The sequence below is a fragment of the Delphinus delphis genome, chromosome 15 (genome assembly GCF_949987515.2).
Source record: "Delphinus delphis chromosome 15, mDelDel1.2, whole genome shotgun sequence".
In the NCBI taxonomy this organism is placed as follows: domain Eukaryota; kingdom Metazoa; phylum Chordata; class Mammalia; order Artiodactyla; family Delphinidae; genus Delphinus; species Delphinus delphis.
In genome coordinates, this window is record NC_082697.1 from 30,073,182 (window position 1) to 30,088,565 (window position 15,384).

General features: G+C 38.8%; 1 protein-coding gene across 2 annotated transcripts in view; it reads right to left on the reverse strand.

Annotated features, from left to right (window-relative positions):
• The window catches only part of RNF24 (ring finger protein 24), a 140,598-nt gene that overhangs the window by 42,212 nt on the left and 83,002 nt on the right, over positions 1 to 15,384 (reverse strand). Inside the window, exons 1-2 of one of the 2 annotated variants that reach the window (XM_060031177.1) lie at positions 11,439 to 11,525; positions 6,609 to 6,758 (exon numbers count right to left, since the gene is read on the reverse strand). In XM_060031177.1, coding sequence (XP_059887160.1) covers positions 6,609 to 6,751 — 143 coding nt within the window. In that variant the 5' untranslated portion in view covers positions 6,752 to 6,758; positions 11,439 to 11,525. Of the gene's footprint in view, positions 1 to 6,608; positions 6,759 to 11,438; positions 11,526 to 15,384 lie in introns of those variants that run through there. The other variant, XM_060031179.1, reaches the window with a different exon arrangement.

Genomic DNA, 15,384 nt, shown 5'->3' on the forward strand with positions numbered 1-15,384 from the left:
TTCTTTCTTCCTTCCTTCCTTTCTTTCTTTCCTTCCTTCCCTCCTTTAGATGACAAATCATGCCAAATTGAGGAGGTAGACTTCGAGAGCAAGATTTATGATTTTTTCCCCTTTTCCTCTTTTTGTGAGTGTGTATGTGTATGCTTCTGTGTGAGATTATGTCTGTATAGCTTTGCTTCCACCATTTGTCCTAGAGTTCTATCTGTCCGTTTTTAAAAAAATTTTTTTCCTTAATAATTATTTTTTATTTTAATAACTTTATTGTATGTTATCTTCATTTCATTTTACCTTATTTCCTTCTTTTTTTCCCTTCCTTCCCTCCTTCCTTCCTTCTTCCCTCCTTCTCTCCCTTCTTCCTTTCTTTCTTTCTTGTACTAATTCTTTCTTTCTACTTTTACTCCCTTTTATTCTGAGCCATGTGGATGAAAGGCTCTTGGTGCTGCAGCCAGGAAGTCAGTGCTGTGCCTCTGAGGTGGGAGAGCCAACTTCAGGACACTGGTCCACAAGAGACCTCACAGCTCCACATAATATCAAATGGCTAAAATCTCCCAGAGATCTCCATCTCAACACCAGCACCCAGCTTCACTCAACGACCAGCAAGCTACAGTGCTGGACACCTTATGCCAAACAACTAGCAAGACAGGAACACAAGCCCACCCATTAGCAGAAAGGCTGCCTAAAGTCATAATAAGTCCACAGACACCCCAAAACACACCACCAGACGTGGACCTGCCCACAAGAAAGACAAGATCCAGCCTCATCCACCAGAACACAGGCACTAGTTCCCTCCACCAGGAAGCCTACACAACCCACTGAACCAACCTTAGCCACTGGGGACAGACACCAAAAACAACAGGAACTACGAACCTGCAACCTGCAAAAAGGAGACCGCAAACACAGTAAGTTAGGCAAAATAAGAAGACAGAAAAACACAGCAGATGAAGGAGCAAGATAAAAACCCATCAGACCTAACAAATGAAGAGGAAATAGGCAGTCTACCTGAAAAAGAATTCAGAATAATGATAGTAAAGATGATCCAAAATCTTGGAAATAGAATAGACAAAATGCAACAAACATTTAACAAGGACCTAGAAGAACTAAAGATGAAACAAACAACGATGTACAACACAATAAATGAAATTAAAAATACTCTAGATGGGATCAATAGCAGAATAACTGAGGCAGAAGAACGGATAAGTGACCTGGAAGATAAAATAGTGGAAATAACTACTGCATAGCAGAATAAAGAGAAAAGAATGAAAAGAACTGAGGACAGTCTTAGAGACATCTGGGACAACATTAAGCGCACCAACATTCGAATTATAGGGGTTCCAGAAGAAGAAGAGAAAAAGAAAGGGACTGAGAAAATATTTGAAGAGATTATAGTTGAAAACTTCCCTAATATGGGAAAGGAAATAGTTAATCAAGTCCAGGAAGCACAGAGTCCCATACAGGATAAATCCAAGGAGAAATATGCCAAGACACATATTAAACAAAATGTCAAAAATTAAATACAAAGAAAACATATTAAAAGCAGCAAGGGAAAAACAACAAATAACACACAAGGGAATCCCCATAAGATTAACAGCTGATCTTTCAGCAGAAACTCTGCAAGCCAGAAGGGACTGGCAGGACATATTTAAAGTGATGAAGGAGAAAAACCTGCACCCAAGATTACTCTACCCATCAAGGATCTCATTCAGATTTGATGGAGAAATTAAAACCTTTACAGACAAGCAAAAGCTGAGAGAGTTCAGCACCACCAAACCAGCTTTACAACAAATGCTAAAGGAACTTCTCTAGGCAAGAAACACAAGAGAAGGAAAAGACCTACAATAATGAACCCAAGACAATTAAGAAAATGGGAATAGGAACATACATATCGATAATTACCTTAAATGTAAATGGACTAAATGCTCCCACCAAAAGACACAGATTGGCTGAATGGATACAAAAAAAAGACCCATATATATGCTGTCTACAAGAGACCCACTTCAGACCTAGAGACACATACACACTGAAAGTAAGGGGATGGAAAAAGATATTCCATGCAAATGGAAACCAAAAGAAAGCTGGAGTAGCAATTCTCATATCAGACAAAATAGACTTTAAAATAAAGACTATTACAAGAGACAAAGAAGGACACTACATAATGATCGAGGGATCGATCCAACAGAAGATATAACAATTGTAAATATTGATGCACCCAACATAGGAGCACCTCAATACACAAGGCAAATACTAACAGTCATAAAAGGGGAAATCGACAGTAACACATTCATAGCAGGGGACTTTAACACCCCACTTTCACCAATGGGCAGATCATCCAAAATGAAAATAAATAAAGAAACACAAGCTTTAAACGATACATTAAACAAGAGGCACTTAATTGATATTTATAGAACATTCCATCCAAAAACAACAGAATACACATTTTTCTCAAGTGCTCATGGAACCTTCTCCAGGATAGATCATATCTTGGGTCACAAATCAAGCCTTGGTAAAATTAAGAAAATTGAAATTGTATCAAGTATCTTTTCCGACCACAACGCTATGAGACTAGATACCAATTACAGGAAAAGATCTGTAAAAAATACAAACACATGGAGTCTAAACAATACACTACCTAATAACGAAGTGATCACTGAAGAAATCAAAGAGGAAATCAAAAAATACCTAGAAACAAATGACAATGGAGACACGACGACCCAAAACCTATGGGATGCAGCAAAAGCAGTTCTAAGAGGGAAGTTTATAGCAATACAATCCTACCTTAAGAAACAGGAAACATCTTGAATAAACAACTTAACCTTGCACCTAAAGCAATTAGAGAAAGAAGAACAAAAAACCCCCAAAGTTAGCAGAAGGAAAGAATCATAAAAATCAGATCAGAAATAAATGAAAAAGAAATGAAGGAAACAATAGCAAAGATCAATAAAACTAAAAGCTGGTTCTTTGAGAAGATAAACAAAAGTGATAAACCATTAGCCAGACTCAGCAAGAAAAAAAGGGAGAAGACTCAAATCAATAGAATTAGAAATGAAAAAGGAGAAGTAACAACTGACATTGCAGAAATACAAAAGATCATGAGAGATTACTACAAGCAACTCTATGCCAATAAAATGGGCAACCTGGAAGAAATGGACAAATTCTTAGAAATGTACAACCTGCCAAGACTGAATCAGGAAGAAATAGAAAATATGAACAGACCAATCACAAGCACTGAAATTGAAACTGTGATTAAAAATCTTCCAACAAACAAAAGCCCAGGACCAGATGGCTTCACAGGCGAATTCTATCAAACATTTAGAGAATAGTGAACACCTATCCTTCTCAAACTCTTCCAAAATATAGCAGAGGGAGGAACATTCCCAAACTCATTCTATGAGTCCACCATCACCCTGATACCAAAACCAGACAAGGATGTCACAAAGAAAGAAAACAACAGGCCAATATCACTGATGAACATAGACGCAAAAATCCTCAGCAAAATACTAGCAAACAGAATCCAACAGCACGTTAAAAGGATCATACACCATGATCAAGTGGGGTTTATTCCAGGAATGCAAGGATTCTTCAATATATGCAAATCAATCAATGTGATACACCATATTAACAAATTGAAGGAGAAAAACCATATGATCATCTCAATAGATGCAGAAAAAGCTTTCGACAAAATTCAACACCCATTTATGATAAAAACCCTCCAGAAAGTAGGCATAGAGGGAACTTACCTGAACATAATAAAGGCCATATGACAAACCCACAGCCAACATCATTCTCAATGGTGAAAAACGGAAACCATTTCCTCTAAGATCAGGAAAAAGACAAGGTTGCCCATTCTCACCACTATTATTCCACATAGTTTTGGAAGTTTTAGCCACAGCAATCAGAGAAGAAAAGGAAATAAAAGGAATCCAATTCGGAAAAGAAGTAAAGCTGTCACTGTTTGCAGATGACATGATACTATACATAGAGAATCCTAAAGATGCCACCAGAAAACTACTAGAGCTAATCAATGAATTTGGTAAAGTAGCAGGATACAAAATTAATGCACAGAAATCTCTGGCATTCCTATATACTAATGATGAAAAATCTGAAAGTGCAATCAAGAAAACACTCCCATTTACCATTGCAACCAAAAGAATAAAATATCTAGGAATAAACCTACCTAAGGAGACAAAAGACCTGTATGCAGAAAATTATAAGACACTGATGAAAGAAATTAAAGATGATACAAATAGATGGAGAGATATACCATGTTCTTGGATTGGAAGAATTAACACTGTGAAAATGACTCTACTACCCAAAGCAATCTATAGATTCAATGCAATCCCTATCAAACTACCACTGGCATTTTTCACAGAACCAGAACAAAAAATTTCACAATTTTTTATGGAAACACAAAAGACCCCGAATAGCCAAAGCAATCTTGAGAACGAAAAACGGAGCTGGAGGAATCAGGCTCCCTGACTTCAGACTATACTACAAAGCTACAGTAATCAAGACAGTATGGTACTGGCACAATAACAGAAATATAGATCAATGGAACAGGATAGAAAGCCCAGAGATAAACCCACACATATATGGTCGCCTTATCTTTGATAAAGGAGGCAGGAGTGTACAGTGGAGAAAGGACAACCTCTTCAATAAGTGGTGCTGGGAAAACTGGACAGGTACATGTAAAAGTATGAGATTAGATCACTCCCTAAAACCATACACAAAAATAAGCTCAAAATGGATGAAAAACCTAAATGTAAGGCTAGAAACTATCAAACTCTTAGAGGAAACAGGCAGAACACTCTATGACATAAATCACAGCAAGATCCTTTTTGACCCACCTCCTAGAGAAATGGAAATAAAAACAAAAATAAACAAATGGGACCTAATGAAACTTCAGAGCTTTTGCACAGCAAAGGAAACCATAAACAAGACCAAAAGACAACCCTCAGAATGGGAGAAAATATTTTCAAATGAAGCAACTGACAAAGGATTAATTTCCAAAATTTACCAGCAGCTCATGCAGCTCAATAACAAAAAAACAAACAACCCAATCCAAAACTGGGCAGAAGACCTAAATAGACATTTCTCCAAAGAAGATATACAGACTGCCAACAAACACATGAAAGAATGCTTAACATCATTAATCATTAGAGAAATGCAAATCAAAACTACAATGAGATATCATCTCACACAAGTCAGAATGGCCATCATCAAAAAATCTAGAAACAATAAATGCTGGAGAGGGTGTGGAGAAAAGGGAACACTTCTGCACTGCTGGTGGGAATGTGAATTGGTACAGCCACTATGGAGAAAAGTATGGAGGTTCCTTAAAAAACTACAAATAGAACTACCATATGACCCAGCAATCCCACTACTGGGCATATAACCTCAGAAAACCATAATTCAAAAAGAGTCCTGTACCAAAATGTTCAAGGCAGTTCTATTTACAATAGCCTGTAGATGGAAACAACCTAAGTGTCCATCATCAGATGAATGGATAAAGAAGATGTGGCACATATATACAATGGAATATTACTCTGCCATAAAAAGAAACGAAATTGAGCTATTTGTAATGAGGTGGATAGACCTAGAGTCTGTCATACAGAATGAAGTCAGAAAGAGAATGACAAATACCGTATGCTAACACATATATATGGAATTTAAGAAAAAAAATGTCATAAAGAACCTAGGAGTAAGACAGGAATAAAGACACAGACCTACTAGAGAATGGACTTGAGGATATGGGGAGGGGGAAGGGTAACCTGTGACAGAGCGAGAGAGAGGCATGGGCATATATACACTACCAAACCTAAGGTAGATAGCTAGTGGGAAGCAGCCACATAGCACAGGGAGATCAGCTCGGTGCTTTGTGACCACCTGGAGGGGTAGGATATGGAGGGTGGGAGGGAGGGAGATGCAAGAGGGAAGAGATATGGGGATATATGTATATATATAACTAAGAAAAAAAAAAACCTTAGAAAGAGAAAAATGCTTGCTTAAACAATTATGAGTCAGTCAACCATGAAAGTTTACTGGCCAAATCCATTACTCGTTCTAGTGGGTATTTTATCCTTTATCACTTGTGTGTACATGTGCTACAGAGCTTGTCGAATAGTGTTTTATGCAGATAATCAATCACCTGTACACCTGACCAATTCACCAACAAATGGAAGCTTCAGATATTCTTGAGAAACCACAAAAATCTGTTTAAAGTCTTGTATCTTGTTTGGACATTGTTTTCTGATCCCTAATGACTGTAGCTAACACCCTCCTGAAAAGCAATCTTGAAATTTCTGTTAAAGTAGATTAAATCTTGGGGACAATAACGTAAGTGTTATTAGGTTAGGTTCTAATACGTTAGGAAAACAAATGTGGACAATTTTCTCCTCTAGTGCAAAATACCTCCTCAGCAGATAAAATTGAAGACTGAATAAAGGTGTTTTACTGATTAGTAACTCACAGAAGGTTAAAATGTTAAGCCACCTTAATTTTAGAAAATTTGCTAATTATCATATGTATAAAACATTTTATCCTAAGGGCAGAAAGTTGATTTATTATTGATTGCTTAACATATACTGAAGCAACACAGAATGAAAATTGATTACCTAATCAAGTAGCAACAGAAGAGTAAACTAAGGATGAAGACAAATATAGCAGTGCCAAAAACCACAATATATATGTTGAGTGGCAGATTCTGGAATCCAATATTAGGCATCCTGAAGTTGTAATGTGGGAAATCCGAGCTCATGGATGAACTGTGGGGAAAGAAAAGAATGGGAAAAAATTAGGTTATAAAGACTAAAAACCAAGATAGCATTATCTTTGTGCATGTACAAAGGCAAATTTTTCCTTAAGGCTTGAAACAAATATGATAGACAGGGTTAATATCCGTGCCATTAATTCATTAATCATGCCACAAATATTTATTCAGTACTTATTATGTACCTGGCACTACTCCAGAAGCTTGAGATCCTACCTAAAAAGCTTTACAAAAAGGTATTCACAGAGAGGTACTGGCATTATTTCACTGAAATAATGCCAATAATCAATAAACATCAATAAATGAAAATGTTCAACGTCAAAGAAGTAAAAAGGAAAAAAAATGTTAAGATTTTAAAAACTCTTTAACCTTTAAAGTAATAATATTTATAATGGTAAAATATTGGCAATAACTTAGATGTCTCACGAGATAATGATTAAATAATTATATAGAGTCATATGTTACAATATTATTTGGTCAAGAAAACCTGTTTTCAATAAATTTTAAATTTTAATAAAGATATATGGGAAAATTAAGCAGGATATAAATTGTATATAAAATATGATTCCGATTTTGCAAAGGGTTAAAAAAAAGGTGGATTATATATGGAAATATATGTGTACATGTAGGGGTGTGTGTGTGTGTGTGTGTGTGTGTGTGTTTGTGTGTATGTGTGTGTGTAGCAGAAAAAAGCCTGAAAGCCAACATATCAAAATGTTAATAATGACTTGTGGTTTACTAGCCATTTTGATTTTCTTCTTTTTTTTTTTTTAAAAACACTTTATTAAATCAGACTCAGGCGAATTCCCTGGCGGTCCAGTGGTTAAGACTCTGTGCTTCCATTGCTGGGGGCAGGGGTTCAATACCTAGTCAGGGAACTGAGATCTTGCAAGCTGCGTGGCACGGCCAAAAAAAAAAAAAAAATCAGGCCTTGTTCTAAGCATTTTACTGACTTTATTTTATTTAATTCTTACATAAAATTTCTATAGGTACCATAACATCTCCCCCATTTTATAGATAAGGAAACCAAAACTTAGAGTTTTGGTCACATAGCCATGACTGACCAAGTATGTGTGGGAGTCAAGGCCTCTCCAACTCCAAAGCCAGTGCCCTTGGCTCATATGCTCTAGTCTTTATAATAAAAAAACAGCAAATATTGTTTAAACACTAAAAAGGGGACTATTTTTGTCAATTAGATTGCTACTACGTACTGATCACTACACAGTTAAAATTCCACGCATGGAGGTTGCCCCGTTCTTTAGGTGATGAGCTATAGTAATAAAGTGGCTCATCATACCTTCATGCTTGAACTTTCCTTGTCATTTTGATTCATTACAAAATAAAGAGCAACTACCAGTCTTGATTATCAAGACCACATAATGGTAACTGGATTACAACTATGACTACTGCCAAAATCAAAACAAAACTAAACTCCTCCAAACAAAATGCTTCTACTTTTATTTATACAAGGTACATTACAAATGTGTTTGCAGATCTTTCGTGTCCTTGTTGGTTCCTGGAAGAGTATATTTATATTATAGACAACATTGAGATACTGACTGGTTGTATCTGAAGCCTCAGTGTTATTATTACTTTAATTTCCAACTTCTAATAACTTATACCAGGAACTGTAAAGACCTACTTCATCCCATGGAAACGCCTAAGGAATTCCAAGCATAAATAATGGATAATATTTAGTTTTGAACATTCAACCATTTTCTGCAAGTGCTTTTATTCAAATATATAATTTCCTTTTTCTTACACTCAGATATTCTTGGAAGAGAAGGAAGGAGTTAAGCAGTACTTTACTAAATATATCTAGCACATATATTGTACAGCTATAAGAAAATTACAGCTGCCAAAATATAACTCTTCCATACTGCTGACAGGGCTTCACTTAATGACTCTTCCTACAGTCAAGACTTAGATGACTATCTTTCAGTCCTTTAGAAATACCCCTCACCAGACAAATTTGGCTTGGTAAAGTAACTCTCACCTTAGGAAATAAGAGATTAAATGTACATCCTGGGAGGGCTAATAGAGAAGAAATAGGCAAACAGATGGAAACTTTTATGGTGGAAAAAGGGACTGGTTTGCAGTCAGCAACTTTCTGTGTTGTTCCCAGGATGTCACTAGCTAGATGTCAGTACTTGGTCCATCTGTCCCATTATCAATGGGACAATTCTTATCCTATCTTCAAGGGATTCCTGGAAGGATAAAATGAGATGATAGATACTGAAGTGTCTGAAAACTCTAAGAGGGCAAAATACTAAGGCTATAATGTGTGTGTGTGTGTGTGTGTGTGTGTGTGCATTTGGCGAGGGGTCGGGGAGAGGGATGACATTAAAAAAATTAGTAGATAACATAAAAGATGCCCTAGCAAAGATCAAGTCTCTGTAGAGGATTCTACCAAACCAAATGCTCCTTCCTCAGGAGCTCCTCTGCACACACTGCTAAGCTTTGTGTCAAGTGACCTGCCAACCTGGCCACCAGAGGCAGGAAACCTATCTTGGCCAAAGGCAACTATCAATATAGGCCAGCTGGGAGTGAGCCAGTGGTGTGAGAATGCTACACTGTAGGGGTCCTTGTACTGGGTGGCACCACCAACAAACTCTGGGGGTATTCTGAACAGAGACACAGACATGGAGTATTAGAGGTAGTACTGTCATCAGAAGGAAGAGACATCTGCCTCAGTGCTCCTGGGGTCTGACTGCTGACAACTTTCCTGTGAGTCCACTCTTCTTGTTAGGGCCTTACAACCCATTACCAGAAGAATGGGAGTTGGCAGGGGATATGCTGATACAGAACACATTTTAGGAATTTCCCCCCTTTCTTTTGGTAAATGGAATTGCTTAGCTACAACTGATATGTTGTCCCAACAGTCTAAGTAGATGGTGTATTATTGCAAGATATTAATCCTGGTCTAGTGATATATTAATTTTATAATATTTTCATTATAATATCTTTTCAGCATGAGTATGAACAATCTTTTAAAGTAAGACAACCTTTAAAAAGAAAGCTACTATTCAACACCATCATAATGAGCATTCTTTGCTATTTAGGTATTACAAATGTAAAAGTTGGGGCTTCCCTGGTGGCGCAGTGGTTGAGAGTCCGCCTGCCGATGCAAGGGACACGGGTTCGTGCCCCGGTCCAGGAAGATCCCACATGTCACGGAGCGGCTGGGCCCGTGAGCCATGGCCGCTGAGCCTGCGCGTCCGAAGCCTGTGCTCTGCAACGGGAGAGGCCACAACAGTGAGAGGCCCGCATATCGCAAAAAGAAAAAAAAAAAAAGAAATAGACAAATATCTGAGTTTTTTTTTTTTTTTTTTTTTTTTATCAGCAATGGGATTTTTCACCAAGATACAAAAGGGACAGAGATTTGGCCCCACAGAGGACCAGAGCTTCACATAGTACACCACAGTTAGATGGGCTGCAGCAGTGTTTCTTTTTTTTGTTTTAAATAAATGTATTTATTTTAATTTATTTGTTTATTTTTTTGGCTGCATTGGGCCTTCGTTGCTGCGTGCAGGCTTTCTCTAGTTCCGGCAAGCAAGGGCTGCTCTTTGTTGTGGTGTGTGGGCTTCTCCTTGCAGTGGCTTCTCTTGTTGCAGAGCACAGGCTTTAGGCACGCGGGCTTCAGTAGTTGTGGCACGCAGCCTCAGTAGCTGTGGCTCGCAGGCTCTAGAATACAGGCTCAGTAGTTGTGGCACACAGGCTTAGTTGCTCTGTGGCATGTGGGATCTTCCCGGACCAGGGATCGAACCTGTGTCCCCTGCATTGGCAGGCGGATCCTTAACCATGCAGCAGTGTTTCTTGAAGTGTGTTTGGTGGCCTCATTCTTCTTAGACCAGTTCCTGCTCCCTGGACAATACATCAGCATCTTCCCTGTAGTTAGTATTCTACTTTTGCTTCAAAAATGCTCAGAAAACGAGACACCAGTAATTAGACTGCTGTGTTTTATAATTTGTGGTTCACAAACCATTAAAAACCATATATTTCTTATTAATACAAGACATCCAAGAAAAACTTTCTAAGAAAAAATTATCTTAGACTTTGTTAATCTTTTTTAAAAAACTGAGACATAAATTTACATTAAAAATGCACCCATGTGTATAGGTCAAAGAGTTTGGACAAATGAATATACACTTGTTACCACCATCCTAATCAAGATACAGAACATTTCTTTATCCCCAGAGAATTCCCTGTACCCCTTTGCAGTTAATCACCACTCCTAACCACTGATCTGATTTCCATCATTACAGATAAATCTTCCTTATTCTAGAATTTCATATTCAAATGGAATCACACAGTATGTACTCTTTTGTGTTTAGCTTTTAGTCTCTCAGTAGGTGAGAGACTCTTAAACAGCTATATAGATTCACGTTACATTCCTAGCTTGTCCTAGTTATTCTATTATCTACAGCTGGTGTCTCCTAAAGATCATTAACTTCATCTTTGAATATATCAATTTTATGGTTAATTTTTGGATACTTCTTTCTACACAAAATTCCTGGTTATCCTATTCAGGTGTTGTTATTGTTTTCATGGAAGAACATTTCACCATGTCCTGGGTGTTCCTTTCCATTTTTAAGTCTTTCTTCAGTGGAACACTTTCTACCTATTATTTTTTTAAAGCCTTCAGCAGAGGAAACGTGTAGCTTGATTCACTCACCATATTTTGCCCCAGTCAAAATCTAAGGGAAAGCAGGAACTCCAAGGTGCTCAAGACTGGAGTGGTGGGACTTCCCTGGTGGCTCAGTGGTTAAGAATCCGCCTGCCAATGCAGGGCACACAGGTTCAAGCCCTGGTCCGGGAAGATCCCACATGCCGCAGAGCAACTAAGCTCATGCACCACAACTACTGAGCCCGCGCTCTAGAGCCTGCGAGCCACAACTACTGAGCCCATGCGCCACAACTACTGAAGCCTGTGCACCTACAGCCCGTGCTCTGCCACAAGAGAAGCCACCACAATGAGAAGCCTGTGCACCGCAACGAAGAGCAGCCCCCGCTTGCCGCAAAACTAGAGAAAGCCTGCGCGCAGCAGCGAAGACTCAACACAGCCAAAAATAAATAAACAAATTTATATATATATAAAACACAGACTGGGGTTTCCCAGGTGGCGCAGTGGTTGAGAGTCCGCCTGCCGATGCAGGGGACACGGGTTCGTGCCCCGGTCCGGGAAGATCCCACATGCCGCAGAGCGGCTGGGCCCGTGAGCTATGGCCGCTGAGCCTGCACATCCAGAGCCTGTGCTCCGCAACGGAAGAGGCCACAACAGTGAGAGGCCCGCGTATCGAAAAAAAACAAAAACAAAAACACAGACTGAAGTGGTGAAGCCCCTTTTATGGTGAGACATCTGCTGATATGTGCCAGTCCTCTTGGGCCAAGGAAACACAAGTCCAAGCTCGCAGCCTAGCCCAGGTGGGTTCCTACATTAAGCCAGGAGGGAAGATAAAGCAAGTGGATACACATGGCCTCTTTCATTCACACCATTGTTCTTTTTTTATTTTCACCTTTTACTTTCATATAATCATGGAAAAAACCCTCTGTGTCTACTGTCCTATACATCTGTTCATTGGAAACATGTATAACTAACATACACATAACATGATCAATACCTGGAACCTGTTTAAACATTCTCATTCATTTATCTGGCTTCTTTTATTTCATTCCCTATTAAAAATTTTTTCTTCTCTTCAAGTATATTCTGTGAATTCTCAACTTATCCTCCATTTTTGTATCTTTAACATTATTTCCCTCTTTCTTAGAGCTTTATGCTTTATTTTGTTACTTCATCCAACTTCTCTGGAATACTTTTCAGATCTCTTAAAACGTGACTTCTGCTCTTACATTATCTATGTGATGCTGCCCGCAAATGCTCACAGCATGTATATTACTGTCTGTTTTTTCATCTGCAATCTTCTATGTTCCTCTTTTAAGTTGATGTATTTACTCTAGGAGGGAGGCAGTCCATACAGAACACACCAAGAGACCTGACAGGGCAAATTCATCTCCCTTCCTGGTTAGCATCATCTACTGGAACAGGTTGTTGGCCACATTACATCAAGCACACCACTGTGCACTTCAGTCTAATTCAACAAGGCACTGGGTGCCAGGTCTGTAGTAAAGAAAGAAACAAGAAAAATGTGTTCAGAGAAGGGGAGAAATCTCACATGACATGCTCACTTCAGAATTCTGCCTAGGTTTGGAATTTTCCCAGAAAAATGGAGAAAATTCTTTTTTTTCCTTTTCCACTTCTATCTTCTGTATAAGTACATATATATATATATATATATATATATATATATATATATATACATACATATAAATGTATACACATATATACTTTTTCATATTCTTTTCCATTATGGTTTATTATAGGATATTAAATATAGTTCCCTGTGTTATACAGTAGGACCTTGTTGTTTATCTATTTTATATATAGTAGTTTTTATCTGCTAGTTCCAAACTCCTAATTTATCCCTCCCTCACCCCCTTTCTCCTTGGATAACCGTAAGTTTGTTTTCTACATCTGTGAGTCTGTTGTTTTGTAAGTAAATTCATTTGTATCATATTTTAGATTCCACATATAAGTAACATCATATGGTATTTGTCTTCCTCTTTCTGGCTTACTTCACTTAGTATGATAATCTCTAGGTCCATGCACATTGCTGAAAATGGCATTATTTCACTCCTTTTTTATGGCTGAGTACTATTCCACTGTATATATGTACCACATCTTCTTTATCCATTCCTCTGTTGATGGACATTTAGGTTGGTTCCATGTCTTGGCTATTGTAAATAGTGCTGCAATGAACATTGGGGTGCATGTATCTTTTTGAATTAGCGTTTTCTCCAGATATATGCTCAGGAGTGGGATTGCTGGATCATACAGTAGTTCTATTTTTAGTTTTTTGAGGACCCTCTCATAGTTCCTGCACCAATTTACATTCTGGCCATCAGTGTAGGAGGGTTCTCTTTTCTCCACAACCTCTCCAGCTTTTGTTATTTGTAGACTTTTGATTTTTTAAAAAACTATTTATTTATTTTTGGCTGCATCAGGTCTTAGTTGCAGCACATGGGCTCTTTTGTTGTGGCACGTGGGCTCTTCATTGCGGCACGCGAGCTTCTTTCTAGTTGGGCTGCACGGGCTCTAGAGCGCGTGGGCTCTGTAGTTGTGGCATGTGGGCTCAGTTGCCCTGTGGCATGTGGGATCTTAGCTCCCCAACCAGGGATCAAACCCAAGTCCCTTGCATTGGAAGGTGGATTCTTAACCACTGGACCACCAGGGAAGTCCCCGTAGACTTTTTAATGATGGCTATTCTGACTGCTGAGAGGAGATACCTCACTGTACTTTTGATTTGTATTTCTCTAATAATTAGTGATGCTGAACATCTTTTCACGTACTTGTGGCCATCTGTACGTCTTCTTTGGAGAAATGTCTGTTTAGGTCTTCTGCCCATTTTTTGATTTGGTTGTTTGTGTTTCTGATATTGAGTTGCATGAACTGTGTATATTTTGGAACTTAAGCCCTTGTCGGTTGTATAGTTTGTAAGTGTTTTCTCCCATTCCGTTAGGTTGTCTTTTCATTTTGTTTATGGTTTCCTTTGCTGTGCAAAAGCTTATAAGTTTGATTAGGTGCCATTTGTTTATTTTTGCTTTTATTTCTATTGCCTTGGGAGTTTGACCTAAGAAAACATGTAAGGCCTTTCTTCAAGGTTCACCTATAATAAAAATAGGCTGCTGTGGCTTGCCCTATGTCAGATCCAGGAACTTAACAACCATTTCAAAATTATATGTATATAGAGGGATGCACTCTGGGTTTCTAAAAGCAAACTTGGGAAACATACAGTTAGAACTGGGCACATTAATGGGAATTCCCTGGTGGTTTAGTGGTTAGGACTCAGCTCTTTCACTGCCGTGGGCCCAGGTTCAATCCCTAGTCGGGGAACTAAGATCCCACAAGCCACACAGTGAGGCCAAAAAAAAAAAGAACTGCGCACATTAACAAATTTGGGAACTTTCTAATGTCCAGCTTATTTTAAAAAGTTTTACCCTTAGTTCTATTAAAAAAGAAAAAAAGATTTGTCAAATCAAAACCTCTGCTTATGAGAGACCTTCAAGATGGTGGAGGAGTAAGACGTGGAGATCACCTTCCTTTCCACAAATACATCAGAAATACATCTACATGTGGAACAACTCCTACAGAACACCTACTGAATGCTGGCAGAAGACCTGACTTCCCCAAAGGCAAGAAACTCCCCACATGCCTGGGTAGGGCAAAGGAAAAAAGAAAAAACAGAGAAAAGAATAGGGACAGGACCTGCACCCCTGGGAGGGAGCTGTGAAGGAGGAAAAGTTTCCACACACTAGGAAGCTCCTTCACTGGTGGAGACAGGGGATGGCAGGGGAAGGCTTCGGAGCCACGGAGGAGAGCACAGCAATAGCAGTGCAGAGGGCAAAGTGGAGAGATTTCCACACAGAGGATTGGTGCTGACCAGCACTCACCAGCCTGAGAGACTTGTATGCTCACCTGCCGGGATGGGTGGGGCGTGGGAGCTGAGGCTTGGGCTTCAGAGGTCGGATCCCAGGGAGAGGACTGGAGTTGGCTGCGTGAA